Source organism: Heptranchias perlo, chromosome 3, assembly GCF_035084215.1.
Source record: "Heptranchias perlo isolate sHepPer1 chromosome 3, sHepPer1.hap1, whole genome shotgun sequence".
Lineage (NCBI taxonomy): Eukaryota > Metazoa > Chordata > Chondrichthyes > Hexanchiformes > Hexanchidae > Heptranchias > Heptranchias perlo.
The window spans coordinates 54,888,801-54,904,842 of record NC_090327.1 but is presented as its reverse complement, the minus strand read 5'-3'; the positions used below and the strand labels follow the sequence as shown (position 1 = coordinate 54,904,842).

The 16,042-nt window shown below is 42.8% G+C and overlaps 1 protein-coding gene across 1 annotated transcript in view; it reads right to left on the bottom strand.

Moving 5' to 3' along the window:
• rock1 (Rho-associated, coiled-coil containing protein kinase 1) overlaps positions 1 to 16,042 on the bottom strand; it is a 278,787-nt gene that overhangs the window by 136,725 nt on the left and 126,020 nt on the right. The window contains exon 3 of the mRNA XM_067979744.1: positions 5,188 to 5,288. Within this exon, the coding sequence (XP_067835845.1) occupies positions 5,188 to 5,288 (101 nt within the window). The remainder of the gene's footprint in view (positions 1 to 5,187; positions 5,289 to 16,042) is intronic.

Genomic DNA, 16,042 nt, shown 5'->3' with positions numbered 1-16,042 from the left:
AGCCATGAAAAAGGCCAATAAAATTTTGATTTTTTTTAATAAAGGCATAGGGTACACAAGTAATGATAAATTTGGGCAACACATTGCATACAGTACTGTAACCAGCTTTGGGTACCCCATCATAGAAAGGACATTTAAGCCATAAGAAAGCGCATAGTGTAGGTTCACTAGAGTGATGCCAAGGATGTGAAACTTTGGGCTCGATGTTAACAGGGCTGCGGGTTTGCGGTGGGGGGGCTATTGGGCGCGTGGGTAACACGCCCGGCGAAATCAGTCTGCCCCCCGCCCGATCGCAGCCTAATTGGATCCACTTACCTGGTCTTCCGAGTTCCCCACTGCTGATCTGCGCGTCGGGCGGACTGCGCATGCGCAGTAAGCTGTCAGCTGGAGGAGCTCTATTTAAAGGGGCAGTCCTCCACTGACAACATGCTGCAAGAAATAGGAAAAATTACAGCATGAAGCAGCCCAGGGGAAAGGCTGCTCCCAGTTTAATGATGCCTCACTCCAGGTATCATTAGATGGGGTGAGGAGGAGGGGGAGGACAGAGAGCTTCCCCCCAGCGGGCGAGAGGAAGCGGCCTGCCTCTGCCACCAGGAAGGCCTAGCTCGAGGTGGCATAGGAGGTCACCTGCACCACCAACATATCGCCCACCTGCATACAGTGCAGGAGGCGCTGCAATGACATGAGTAGGTCAGCCAAAGTGAGTACACTTACTCATTCCCCTACACTCGGTCTGCCACATCACCGCCCCCACCCCACATCTCCTTCTGCACAGCCAACACTACTGTCACATCACCCCTCATACCCACTCAAACCTCATCCTCATCTTACCTGCACTTACTCACCTCGCTAGTACTCATCCCGCCACTACCACTCAACCCAATCCACATAGAATCTCATGGCTCTATCTCATACTCACCCTCTCATGCATCTCTTTCACAGTCAGCCTCACTCAACCTGCCACTACCTGTGCTGCAGCCACAGGGCATGCATCACATATGTGCAGTAGGAAGCGTAAGGCAAACGTGTTGTGAGCACAAAGGGGATGCACAAGGGTGTTTGAGGGTTTGTCATGGTTTTTACTTATATTTAATTTCTGACCAACTCACATTACATATTATATTGGCACCACTACTGCCACGTCTTTGCGAATCTTGTCTGGTTTGTGCAATAATGCCCTTTCCTGAGGATCACAATGAAGACCCACACCTGATGCCACCCATTATGTCACTGCAAAGTGGGTGTAGGTGTATTTGCAGGACTCTTTTGTGCAGACAACTGAGAGACGTCGGCGATGTCCCCGGTGGCACCCTGGAAGGATGCGGAGGAGAAATTGTTGAGGGCAGTGGTGACTTTGACAGCGACAGGTAAGAAGATGGTGCTCGGGCCAGCCGGGAGCAGCTCGGCATGAAGGAGGCTGCAGATGTCCATGACTACATGTCGAGGGACTCTGAGCCTCCGTGTGCACTGCTGCTTAGAGAGGTCCAGGAAGCTGAGCCTCGGTCTGTGGACCCTGTGGCGAGGGTAGTGCCCCCTGTGACGCATCTCTCTCTGCGGTTGCCCTCCCTCCTGCTGTGCAGGTGGATGTGTCACAGCACTGTGTTGTGGAGCTCCACGTGTCAGAGGTGGACGGCTTGGCCGGCGAGGCTGGTGATGCTGTTCGCCCTCTGAGGTCGTCATGACTGCAGCTACTTCGGCCCCCATCCGGAAGATGTACATCTGAGGGGGTCCGCAAGGTAGGTACATGTCTCTGGACCCCGGGATAAGTGTGCAAGTTGGTGAATTTGATTGTCAGGAGGAGGGTGGTGGAGTCCAAACTTTGTCCCAAGTGACAGAATGGCCTCCTGCAATGAGTGAGGGTCTCCCCCCCCACCCCCTACACCTGTCAAATGGACCTTTGCAGCTGCCACAGGCTGATAGCTGCAACGCATCTATTTCAACTGGGAGTGTTTCCCCCAGTATGGGAAACAGTCCCAGTTGTTTCTAAAATCCCACCCCTCCTGACATATTCCCTTAATCAGGTCCGTTAATGACCTGAAATACCTAGGTTAATAGTCTCAAGTGGCATCCCGCTGGCTTTAATTGCCTGCGGGAGTCCCACATGCGGGAGCTGTGCGCGCACGTCGGCGCGTCTGTGGGGAACCCGGAAGTGGGCGGGTTGGAGCCGGGCTCCCGACCCGCTCCGGGATTCCCCGATTTTCGGAGCCCCCCGCCCCCCCAGCCAGGAACGTAACCGATAGCGGGTGCTAAAATGGAGGCCTATAATTATGAGGAGACTTCAGATTCTGGGACTATTTCCACTGAAGCAAAGAAGGCTAAAAGAAGTTTTAATCAAGGTCTTTAAAATTACAAAGTATTTTGATAGAGTGAATAAGGAAAGATTATTTTCTCTGATTGAGGTGTCAGTGACCAGGGGTCATCAATTTAAAATAGCCATTAAGAGAGTGAGGAGAGGTTAGCAGAAATTTCTTTACAGAGAGCGCGCTGTTTGGGCATGGAATGCTTTGCTGCAGCGAGTGTTTGAGACAGTCGAATGTTTCTTTTGAGGAAAAATAGATAATTATTAGAGGAAAGGAAGATATGGGCCTTTGATGGGAGAGCAGGGCAGTGGGACTAGTCTTGGATTCCTCCAGCAAAATGCTGAATAGCCTCCTTCTGTGCTGTAAAGTTTTATGGTTCTATGGCTGGACCTCCTTTTAGTGTTTAATCTTAGGAGGACAGCGGGATAACAGTTAACGTTAAAATATTTCACTGACATGGGATGCCAGTGGACAGAGCTATCTACGTATTTGCTACGAGTGGGCAGTATGACACGGCAGTACCCTAACACCACTCTGAAAATACGTACTGAAGTGAAACTTTTTGTAAGTATAACTGCAGTGAAAGAGAAACAAGGGATGGGAAAAGAATAAAAGCAATTCTGGGTTCCTAATTTGGCACAGAAAAGGTTTATTCCAATGACTTGCTTTTTGCTTATTACTTGGTCAAATAAACCATCAAAGTTACTCCACATTACAAAAATTACAATGGAGCCCTCCAAGAGATATTAAATCCTGCAAAAGATTTACATTTTTGGGTATATTTTTACGCCAATGGTAAAAAATCTCTTCCTGATGCCACAACACAAGCACTCTGGGCAGATTTTTTTCATAGCTGCAAATTAAAGTCTAACAATTCATATCACTAAGTATAAAAGTAATGTGGTAAAGTCAAACTGGTTATTCCCTTGCTGATGTTTAGGCTAGTGGAGGTGTTAAAGTAGGCTCTGCAGGAACTTTATTTTCATTATAATAGCAAGATCATGTATTTTACCTTCACACTCTTCCCTGCCACAAGGCAACGCATGCCTTGGCATTATTATTGTATTTGGCAAGGTCATTGGCATTACAGGATTCAGACAGGGGTTGGCAGTGGAGCAGACGGTCCATCGTTTGTGGCTTATCACCATAGAAAGATAATTAAAACTAAATACAGTTTAAAGTAAACTTTTTCTCTGCTAAAAAAAAAATCAGTGTTCCAATGTAGGCACCAACTGAAATTGTATCTTGTAAGGTTTATAATATTTTGTATTTGTTCTTAATACTGAAATCCCCAAAACAAAATGGGTAGGATATGGGGGCAATTCCCTCTCAAAAAACCAAACACTTCCTCCACAAGTCTTAGAGCTAATTCTGCTGTTCAGTAGTGATACAATGGCCAGCTATAACTTGAGCAGATGGCACACAGCAAAAAGGTAACAGCACAATAGTGCACTGACTGGGATGTGGTGTGTATTTATGATGCCTCTATGGGGGAGTGAGTAATGTGTTTGACAAATTAATCTAAATGAAGTATTAAGTCAATGTTAATTTTTGTACAAATTCACTGACAGTCATGTTATAAATGTGGAATGATTGATGTAAATATTATTGACTACTATCTTGAAATTCATCAGAGCAATTGTGTGTTTTTTGGGGGGGGAAAATATAATTTATGTAATAAAAGATACTTTGATGTAGTAAATTTGAAAATCCACTATGATATCATCTATCAACTATGAATTATGAACTGAACATCAACAAAACTGCAAAATGCGATATCAGATTTGGCAAAATGCCAAAACTTGTCCCATGGCTCAAGTTGCTGGTTGACAGCAGCAAATAAAGTCAAGAATCATCGATCATTACCAAGCAGTTACATCTACTTAATATGCCTATTGGGATAGAAATTTTGTCAGTTACATTGGTCGGTTATTAAATCAATTTCCCAACCATTCAATTAGGAGATGCAAGTTCAGTGTTGAAGTAGTTGGCTTGGTGCGTCATGAAGTACTAGCACATAGACTTGCACCCAAAAAATTTCACACGTTGAGTCCCCTGTTTCAGTTGCTTTCCTTGAGAAAAACTGAACAGGCTAGAAGTTGAAAGTTGAGGGAAATAGAGGTTGCGCATGTTTTCTGAATACTGGTTCTTGTGTGTAGAAAATACATGGTTTTACCACTTAAAAATTTAAAATGTTTGGCAAAATATAACTCATTTTCTCAACATGATCAAAAAATTATGAAATAACTGACTTAGCAGAAAGAACCCATCAGCGCAGCTGAGTTTTGTTTGAAAAAATTACACTGGAGCCATTATGTTAAATGTACAGTCATGCACACATTATAATAATTCCATTGGAAATCATACAAAAATACACTACAATGAATAAAAGTTCACAGTGAGATTATGTTATGTGCTGTACTTCTTTGAGTCTGGAAACAATAAACTATTCTTATTTCAGAGTTAGGGGATATTAATGTTAAAATAGGATGCTACGACGTGCCTCTCTGGGATGAGCTGAGAAAGCTAATTGTGAGAAATATAGTTTGCATAAACCAGTGATACACAACACACCCCATGACCACTTATGGCCCACCTCCCCATCACCTTGACCCTACTTCTCCATTTATGGTATGTCAAGCTAAAAAGAATTTCACAGCTCAAATTCATCATGCTCTTCCTCTGTAGCAACAGAAAAAAAATACATTAACACCATCAGAAGGCAGGGCTATCCCAGCATCCAGAAAGCAAGTGAAAGGGCTGTACTGAGACTATAGATTGCTGCCCCATCATTACATGGTGTGATATGTTGGAGCATTCTGATTGTGGCCCTGCTTGAGATTCTGGCCCTCAACTAAAAGTGAATTAAGCACTACCATAAACCTACCAGCTGAACTTCACCAAATGCTCCTCTACCGATCACCTTAACAACTTCATAATCATCTGCTTTCATTCTTAAATCCCGAACTTTATTCATTGCATCTTTGTCTGTAAAAAAAAGTAAAAATAATTAGTCCATCCTCTTTGCAATTATGACCAAGTTTACATCTTTTGTTCAGTTAAGTACAAAGGTTACTATGTAACAATTTTCAGTTTTGGTAACTGCTGATTCAAAGAAAGTATTCAACTTTGAGTGTTTCATGAGCATTAGGAAAGATAATATTATTCGAATGGTACAGGAGTGAAGAATGATTTTGCATATCAGGAATTCAAATTATAAGAAAAACATTCAAGAAATGTTTTTTCTTCTTTGGGAAAGAAACTTCAAGGTGACTCAATTGAAGCTTTGAATTATGGAAGGGATTGGTAGAGTTGATAAAAGAAAATTCCTCACTATGTCAAGGCTTTAAAAACCATAGGGCATGCATTAAAATTCGGAATAAGAATAACCTGCATTTATATTGCATTTTTAACAAAAGGCTGATCTTCGACCTCAACTCCAATTTCCCGCCCGATGCCCATATCCCTTGAGTCCAAAATCTATCTATCTCAGCCCCCTTGAACATATTCAATGACTCAGCATCCACAGCCCTCTGGGGTAGAGAATTCCACAGATTCACAACCATGTGCATGAAGAAATTCCTCCTCATCTTAGTCTTGAATGGCCGACCCTTTATCCTGCGACTGTGTCCCCTAGTTCTAGACTCTCTAGCCAAGGGAAACAATCTCTCAGCATCCACCCAGTCAAGGCCCCTCAAAATCTTATGTTTCAATGAGATCAGCTCTCATTCTTCTAAACTCCAGAGAGTATAGGCCCATTCTACTCGACCTCTCTTCATAGGACAACCCTCTCAGCCCAGGAATTAATCTGGTGAACGCAAGTATATCCTTCCTTAGATAAGGAGACCAAACTGTACGCAGTACTCCAGGTGAGGTCTCACTAAAACCCTGTACAACTGTAGTAAGACTTCCTTACTCTTGTATTCCAACCCCCTTGCAATAAAGGCCAACATGCCATTTGCCTTCCTAATCGTCTGCTGTGCCTGCATACTAACTTTTTGTGTTTCTTGTACGAGGACACCCAAGACCAGCATTTAATAGTTTCTCACCATTTAAAAATATTTTGTTTTTCTATTCTTCCTACCATTTGAATAACCTCACATTTCCCCACATTATACTCCGTCTTCAACCTTCTTGCCCACTCCCTTAACCTGTTTAAATCCCTTTGCAGACACTTTGTGTCCTCCTCACAGCTTGCTTTCCCACCTATCTTTGTATTATCAGCAAACTTGGATACATTACACTCGGTCCCTTCATCTAAGTCATTAATATAGATTGTAAATAGCTGAAGCCCAAGCACTGATCCTTGCGGCACCCCACCTGTTACAGCCTGCCAACCTGAGAATGACCCGTTCGTCCCTACTCTGTTTTCTGTCCTTTAACCCATCCCCTATCCATGCTAATATATTACCCCCAACCTCATGAGCCCTTATTTTGTGTAACCACCTTTTATGTGGCACCATATCGAATGCCTCAATTTTCACTGGGGATTTCAAATTTAACGTGTTGGGAGATGGGGGCTAGTCTAGATCAGTGAGGACAAGGGGTGATGGGTGAACAAGGCATAGTGCGAGGACAACAGCATCAGAATTTTGGACAAGTTGGAATTTATGGAGGATGGGAATGCAGCAAAGGGAGCACTGGAAGTCAATTCTGGAGGTGACAAAGGCGCATACAAGGGTATCATTGTTGGAGGGACTGAGGAATGGATTGAAGGTGGGCAATATTGCACAGCTCAAAGTAAGTTCCATTACTTGGTCAAACAAACCATTTGTGGGGATTAAAGCTCAGCATAGGGTTAAACAGGACACCAAGATTGTAAATGATCTGGATCAGCCCCACAAAGTGGCTAGGGTTAAAAAAAAATAGAAATGAAAAAGGAAACCAGTCAACACTTACTTTTTAATATATAAAGGGAAGTAGACTTGTGTAATAAATTACCAGGCCCAGCAACATTCCCACATTTAGCAGGGGACCATAATCTGCCACCTATTTTAATTGATCTGGTAACATTCAGCACTTCTCTCACACCGGAGTGAATGGTGGTGGGCAATGAAACAACTAACGGGAAGTGGAGGCTCTGTGAACATCCCCATCCTCAATGATGGCAGAGTCCAGCACATGAGTGCAAAAGTCAAGGCTGAAGCGTTTGCAACCATCTTCAGCCAGAAGTGCCGAGTGGATGATCTATCTCGGCCTCCTCCCGAGATCCCCACCATCACAAAAGCCAGTCTTCAGCCAATTCGATTCACTCCACGTGATATCAAGAAACGGCTGAGTGCACTGGATACAGCAGACTATGGGCCCAGACAACATTACGGCTGTAGTGCTGAAGACTTGTGCTCCAGAACTAGCCGAGCCTCTAGCCAAGCTGTTCCAGTATAGCTACAACACTGGCATCTACCCGACAATATGGAAAATTGCCCAGGTATGTCCTGGCCACAAAAAGCAGGACAAATCTAATCCAGCCAATTGACCGCCCCATCAGTCTACTCTCAATCATCAGAAAAGTGATGGAAGGTGTCATCGACAGTGCTATCAAGCAGCACTTACTCACCAATAACCTGCTCACTGATATTCAGTTTGGGTTCCGCCAAGACCACTCGGCTCCAGACCTCATTGCAGGCTTACTCCAAACATAGGAACAGAAGTAGGCCATTCAGCCCCTCATGCCTGCTCCGCCATTAGATAAGATCATGGCTGATCTGTGATCTAACCCCATATACCTGCCTTTGGCCCATATTCCTTAATACCTTTGGTTGCCAAAAAGCTATCTATCTCAGATTTAAATTTAGCAATTGAGCTAGTATCAATTGCCGTTTGCGGAAGAGAGTTCCAAACTTCTACAGCCCTTTGTGTGTAGAAATGTTTTCTAATCTCGCTCCTGAAAGGTCTGGCTGTAATTTTTAGACTGTGCCCCCACTCCTAAAATCCCCAACCAGCGGAAATAGTTTCTCTCTATCCACCCTATCCGTTCCCCTTAATATCTTATAAACTTCGATCAGATCACCCCTTAACCTGCGAAACTCCAGAGAATACAACCCCAATTTGTGTAATCTCTCCTCGTAACTTAACCCTTGAAGTCTGGTATCATTCTAGTAAACCTACGCTGCACTCCCTCCAAGGCCAATATGTCCTTCCAAAGGTGCGGTGCCCAGAACGGCTCACAGTACTCCAGGTGCGGTCTAACCAGGGTTTTGTATAGCTGCAGCATAACTTCTGCCCCCTTGTACTCTAGTCCTATAGATATAAAGGCCAACATTCCATTTGCCTTCTTGATTATTTTCTGCACCTGTTCATGACATTTCAATGATCTATGTACCTGAAACCCTAAGTCCCTTTGGACATCCACTGTTTTTAACTTTTTACCATTTAGAAAGTACCCTGTTCTATCCTTTTTTGATCCAAAGTGGATGACCTCACATTTGTCTACATTGAATTCCATTTGCCACAGTTTTGCCCATTCACCTAATCTATCAATATCCCTTTGTAATTTTATGTTTTCATCTACACTACTTACAATGCCACCAATCTTTGTGTCATCGGCAAACTTAGATATGAGACTTTCTATGCCTTCATCTAAGTCGTTAATAAATATTGTGAATAATTGAGGCCCCAAGATCGATCCCTGTTGGACTCCACTAGTCACATCCTGCCAATGTGAGTACTTTCCCATTATGCCTACTCTCTGTCGCCTTTCGCTCAGCCAACTTCCTCACCAAGTCCGTACTTTTCCCTCGATTCCATGGGCTTCTATCTTAGCTAACAGTCTCTTATGTGGGACCTTATCAAATGCCTTCTGGAAGTCCATATAAATAACATCCATTGACATTCCTCTGTCCACGACTTTAGACACCTCTTCAAAAAATTCAATCAGGTTTGTCAGGCACGACCTACCTTTCACAAATCCATGCTGGCTCTCTCTGATTAACTGAAAATTCTCGAGGTGTTCAGTCACCCTATCCTTAATTATAGACTCCAGCATTTTCCCCACAACAGATGTTAGGCTAACTGGTCTATAATTCCCCAGTTTCCCTCTCTCTCCTTTCTTAAAAAGCGGAGTGACATGGACAGAAGAGCTGAATTCCAGAGGTGAGGTGAGAGTGACTGCCCTTGACATCAAGGCAGCATTTGACCGAGTGTGGCACCAAGGAGCCCTAGTAAAATTGAAGTCAATGGGAATCAGGGGGAAAACTCTCCAGTGGCTGGAGTCATACCTAGCACAAAAGAAGATGGTAGTTGTTGTTGGAGGCCAATCATCTCAGCCCCAGGACATTGCTGTAGGAGTTTCTCAGGGCAGTGTCCTAGGCCCAGCCATCTTCAGCTGCTTCATCAATGACCTTCCCTCCATCATAAGGTCAGAAGTGGGGATGTTCGCTGATGATTGCACAGTGTTCAGTTCCATTCGCAACCCCTCAGATAACGAGGCAGTCCGTGCCCGCATGCAGCAAGACCTGGACAACATCCAGGCTTGGGCTGATAAATGGCAAGTAACATTCGCGCCAGACAAATGCCAGGCAATGACCATCTCCAACAAGAGGGAGTCTAACCACCTCCCCATGACATTCAACGGCATTTACCTTTGCTGAATCCCCCACCATCAACATCCTGGGGGTCACCATTGACCAGAAACTTAACTGGACCAGCCATATAAACACCGTGGCTACAAGAGGAGGTCAGAGGCTGGATATTCTGCAGCAAGTGACTCATTTCCTGACTCCCCAAAGCCTTTCCACCATCTACAAGGCACAAGTCAGGAGTGTCATGAAATACTCTCCACTTGCCTGGATGAGTGCAGCTCCAACAACACTCAAGAAGCTCGACACCATCCAGGACAAAGCAGCCTGCTTGATTGGCAACCCATCCACCACCCTAAACATTCACTCCCTTCACCACCGGCGCACCATGGCTGCAGTGTGTACCATCTACAAGATGCACTGCAGCAATTCACAAAGGCTTCTTCGACAGCACCTCCCAAACCCGCGACCTCTACCACCTAGAAGGACATGGGCAGCAGGCAAATGGGAACACCATCACCTGCACATTCCTCTCCAATTCACACACCATCCCGACTTGGAAATATATTGCTGTTCCTTCATCATCGTTGGGTCAAAATCCTGGAACTCCCTACCAATAGCACTTTGGGAGAACCTTCACCACACTGACTGCAACAGTTCAAGAAGATGGCTCACCACCACCTTCTCAAGAGCAATAAATGCCGGCCTTACCAGCAACGCCACATCCCACGAATGAATTAAAAAAACAAGGAAACTCTATGGAGGGAGTGTTATTTCAGCCTATAAAGCAAGGCTTTCAATCCCTAGAACTGGCCTGTTTCCCAATTTTATCCGGCCTATGGAGATCTCTCCTGCACAGAGCTACAAACATATGGGGTGAACACCACTGATAAAAATGCAAGCCTCTGAAAACTTACCAGTAGAAACAGCTGACCTGAAGGTGGGGATGTTAGACCTTTTAAAAAAAAAAATCAGGTAGTGCTGCCAGTTTTCTCAGTAGTGCAACTGGCTGAAAGGCACCTTTTGCTCTCCAGCTGGGACTGGCTTCAGGAATTCATAATATTGCAGGCTATTCAACTAAGGGAGGAAACTGAGGATGCATTAGTTATAATTTTCCAAAGCTCAATGGATCAGAGGATCGTCAGTTTGGACCGTAAAAAATGTAGAAAATGTTCCACCATTCATCAAAAAGCGAGGAAGGGACAAACATGTAACTAGAGGTCAATCGGTTTAACAGGTAGCTCACATCTAACAGCATTCTGTGATAGTCACTGATGCATTAGGCTCAATGCAGGTCATATACATACATTTCCAAATACACTTGGAGGTTCTACACAGGACATTACTAGCCAGAATTGAGGTATGTGGAATTGGAGAAAATTTATGGCATGGAAAGCAGACTTGTTGAGGAGTGGAAGGTAGAAGGCAGATGTTGGCATAAAAGACACATTCTTAGATTGGCAGACAATAAAAAATGGTTACCCCCAGGGAGCTGTGCCGGGGGACCAGCTCTTCACTTTTTATATTAATGGCCTTGGAACAGAGAGAAATATATAGAAATGTGCAAATGATATTAGGCTAGGAAACAGCTGAGAAGAGACCAGAAAATTGCAAAAGGACAAATATATTAAGCGACTGAGTAAAATGATAGTAGTTGCAAAGTGTGTACTTTGGAATTAAAAATGTGGGCCGGGGGTTGGAGGGGTGTCAGGGATGGGAAAGTAAGCTTTTGGTGTACAGGTAATTAAGGAGTTAGAAACATTGAAAAGAGGCTAAACGGGGCAAGACAGTAAAAAAAAACAATACGTGAGAAGAGAAAATAATTGCTAAACTAAGGGGATCCAAACTAAAATGTACATAAAATAATGCACACAAAGTATTACAAAGAAATTGGGGAATGAAAATTATTGATTAAAATAGAAATTCCTAACATAATAGCAATAACAATCTTGGCTACAGCTGGGTTAGGATTGGCAATTAAATATACCTCAGTATAAAACTTTCGGCTGCAACAGAAAAAGAAAAAAAAAGGTGGAGTAATGGTATTTAATTAGAGATATAATAGTACTAGAATTTAAGAATTTAAAGAGAAGTGGTCCAAACAGAATTCCTTTGGATTTAGTTGAGAAACAGCAAGGAATTGATCACAATACTAGAAGTATAGACTGCTGAACAATGGAAAGGAAATCTGGGATGAAATTAGTAGACAAATGAGAGATGCGTGTATTAACAATTGAATTATCCCAAAATAGACTGGACTAAGGAAAATATTTGTGGCAAGAAAGTGATGTACATTTTACAGTCTTTCAATCAATAAATTGCTACACTAACAAGGAAGGAAGCACTACATGACCGAAGAGTGCTAGCTAAAAGTAGGATAACATTTGGGAGCAGTCACCATAATGTAATAGTGTAAGAATATAAAAGGAAACAAAAACAAAAGGCAAGGACAAAGATATTTGACGGTTATTTTTCTAGTCAAGGTAAAATGAGACCTTAAAATGAGACCAATCCTCCCAAACGCGCGACCTCTACCACCTAGAAGGAAAGATTGACAAAGGGAACTGACGGTTTACATCAGAGGATATTGAGGGAAGCACAACGAGGAAGGAGGCATTGCTGGACTTGGTTCTAGCGAATGAGGCAGGCTAAGTGGAGCAGGTGTCAGTGGGGGAGCATTTAGGGAGCAGTGATCATAATATCATAAGGTTTAGACTAGCTATGCAAAAGGACATGGGCCATTCTAAAGTAAAAATACTCACTAGGAGGAGGGCCAATTTCAGTGGGATGAGAACAGATCTGGCACAGGTAAATTGGAATCAAAGATTGGCAGGCAAAACTGTAATTGAACAGTGGGTGGCCTTTAAAGAGGTGGTTTGGGTACAGTCTAGGCACATTCCCACAAGACAGAAAGGTAGGGCAACTAAAGCCACAGCGCCCTGGATGACAAAAGAAATAGTGAGTAAGATGAAACTGAAAAAAAGGACAGATGTCAGGTTGATAAAACAAGTGAGAACCAGGCAGAATATAGAAAGTTCAGAGGGGAAGTGAAAAAGGAAATAAGAGGAACAAAGAGTGTGTATGAAAATAGACTGGTGGCCAACATAAAAGGGAATCCAAAAGTCTTCTACAGGCATGTAAACGGTAAACGGGTACTAAGATGAGGGGTGGGGCCGATGAGGGACCATAAAGGAGATCTACTCATGGAGGCAGAGGCGATGGCCCAGGTACTAAATGAGTACCTCGCATCTGTCTTTAACAAGGAAGAAGATGCTGCCAGAGTCTCAGTAAAGGAAGACATAGTTGAGATACTGGATGGGCTAAAAAAATTGCTAAAGAAGAGGTACTAGAAAGGCTAGGTGTACTTAAAGTAGATAAGTCAATCGGTCCAGATGGGACGTCCTAGGTTGCCTTCAAAAGGGAACTGGATAAGTACTTGAAAGGGAAAAAATTGCAGGACTACAGGGATAGGGTGGGGGAGTGGGACTAGCTGGATTGCTCTTGCAGAGCCGGCGCGGACGCAATGGGCCTAATGGCGGTCACCTTTCTATGATTCTATGAAGCTAAGTACTGTCAATTTCCAAAATTCTGTGGAAAAGAAAATTGTGTCAAAGGACTGGAGGATGGCAAATGTGACTTCCCTTTTCAAAAAAGACAGGGATAAATCAGGAAATTATTGGCCAGCTAGTTTTACTTCAGTTGTTTGTAAACTACTTTGGGTTCAAAATATGGGTTGAAATGTTAAAGCACATGGAGAAACATGAGGTAACCACAGCCAGTCAGCATGGATTTCTAAAAAGCAGCTCATGCTTGATCAACTTTGAAGGATTCTTTGAAAGTATTACAAAGCAAAGGTAAAGGAAATGCAGTGAATATGGTTTACATGGATTTCAAAAAATATTTGATAAGGTACCACATAAGTGATTTATGGCAAAGAAATAGCACATGGAATTAAGAGAATGTAGAAATAGAGAGCATTTAAGGGGAAGCTAGATAAACGCACGAGGGAGAAGGGAATAGAAGCTTATGTTGATAGGGTTAATTGAAGGAAGGTGGGAGGAGGCTCACGTGGAGCATAAACATTGGCATGGACTTATTGGGCCGAATGGCCTGTTTCTATGCAGTACATTCTTTGTAACTTGTAAGATATGGTTCGACGGCAGGAAAAGTGTAAATGTAATAAGTGGTTTCTCAGAATGAAAACATGTGGCGAGTGATGTATCGGAGAGATCTGTGTTGAGGCCTTTCTTATTTACAATGTACATGAATGATTTGGACTTAGGAACTGAGGCAACAACAATGGAATGTAGAAAAATGTGAAATAATACATTTTGGAAGCGAGAATAGGGAAAGGAAATATACCTTAAATTTTAAGACTTTAAAATTTCCATAGAAGTACAAGTCCTTAAAAAAGGCAATGCAAACAGATATGGTATAAGAACAAGGGTGGGAGGATATAACTGGTACAGTAGCATAGTGGTTATGTTACTGGACTAGTAATCCAGAGGCCTGGACTAATAATCCAGAGTCATGAGTTCAAATCCCACCACGGCAGCTGGGGAATTTAAATTCAATTAATTAAATAAAATCTGGAATTAAACAGTAATAGTGGCCATGAAACTACCAGATTGTCGTAAAAACCTATCTGGTTCACTGATGTCCTTTAGGGAAGGAAACCTGCCATCCTTACCCAGACTGGCCTATATGTGACTCCAGACCTACAGCAATGTGGCCGATTCTTAATTGTTCTTCCAAATGGCCTAGCAAACCAATCAGTTGTACAATCTCGCTAAAAAAAGTCATAAGAATAAAACCGGACGGACCACTAGGCACCAGACACAAACAAAGGCAAACCCAGCCCAGATGTCCCTGCAAAGTCCTCCTCACAAACATCTGGGGACTTGTGCCAAAATTGGGAGAGCTGTCCCACATTCACCAGCGACACCCACATTCTATGAACGAATAAAAAAAAACAAATGGAATCCATGGTTTTGTATCCAGAGGCATATAATACAAAAGTTAGGGCATAACTGAACTTGTACACGATCTTATAGTTAGTTAGGCTGTGGTTGGGGTATCATGCACAGATGTGGGCACCACGTCATAGAAAGGGTATAAGAGCAATGAAAGAGATGCAGCACAGATTCACTAGGATTTTACCAAGGATAAGTGTTGCAGTTATTGAGAATTGAGAAGTTAGAGCTTTTTATATGAAAGCTGAGAAGGTTAAACAGTGACCTAATCAAAGGCTTCAAGATTATGAAGATTTATGTTAAGGCAATAGTGGTAGGTTGTTTTGATTGGTCAATGAGTTAATAACAAGAGGAAACAAGTTTAAGATGATAATAAAAAGAATTAAAATGGAGGTTAGGAAAAAAACATTTATGCAGAGGTTGGAATGTGGAATTTTGTGTCATAAACCGTTGCTGAAGCCATGTCCATAAGTTCTTTAAAAGGGAATTAGATATTTTCTTGAAAAAGAGTATGGTGAGTGAACAGGAGATTGGGATTAAACTAAATGTCTTATGTGGAAGAAAGCACTGATGTAGGCTTGTTTGGTCAAATGGTTCATTTCTGTGCTGCGATGTTCTATGATTCTATGAAATAGGAAATTCTTCTCATGAAAAGTTTTGCAAAACTTTAGATAGCATAGAATCATAGAATGGTTTCAGCACCGAAGGAGGCCATTCAGCCCCATCGAGCCTGTCCCGGCTCTTTGTAAGAGCAATCCAGTTAATCCCATTCCCCCATAGCCATGAAAATTTTTCCCCTTCAAGTATTTATCCAATTCCTTTTTGAAAGCCACGATTGAAAAAAAGTTTTTCCTCATGTCGCCTTTGGTTCTTTTGCCAATCACCTTAAATCTGCGTCCTTTGGTTCTCGACCCTTCCGCCAATGGGAACAGTTTCTCTTTATTCACTTTATCTAAATCCTTCATGATTTTGAACACTTTATCAAATCCTCTCTTAATCTTCCCTGGTCTCAGGAGAACAACCCCAACTTCTCCAGTCTCTCCACATAACTGAAGTCCCTCGTCCCTGGAACCATTCAAGTAAATCTTTTCTGCACCATCTCTAAGGTCTTTACATCCTTCCTAAAGTGCGGTGCCCAGAATTAGACACAATAATCTAGTTGTGGCCGATACAGTATTTTATAAAGGTTCAACATAACTTCCTTGCTTTTGTACTCTATGCCACTATTTATAAAGCCCAGGATCCCATATAC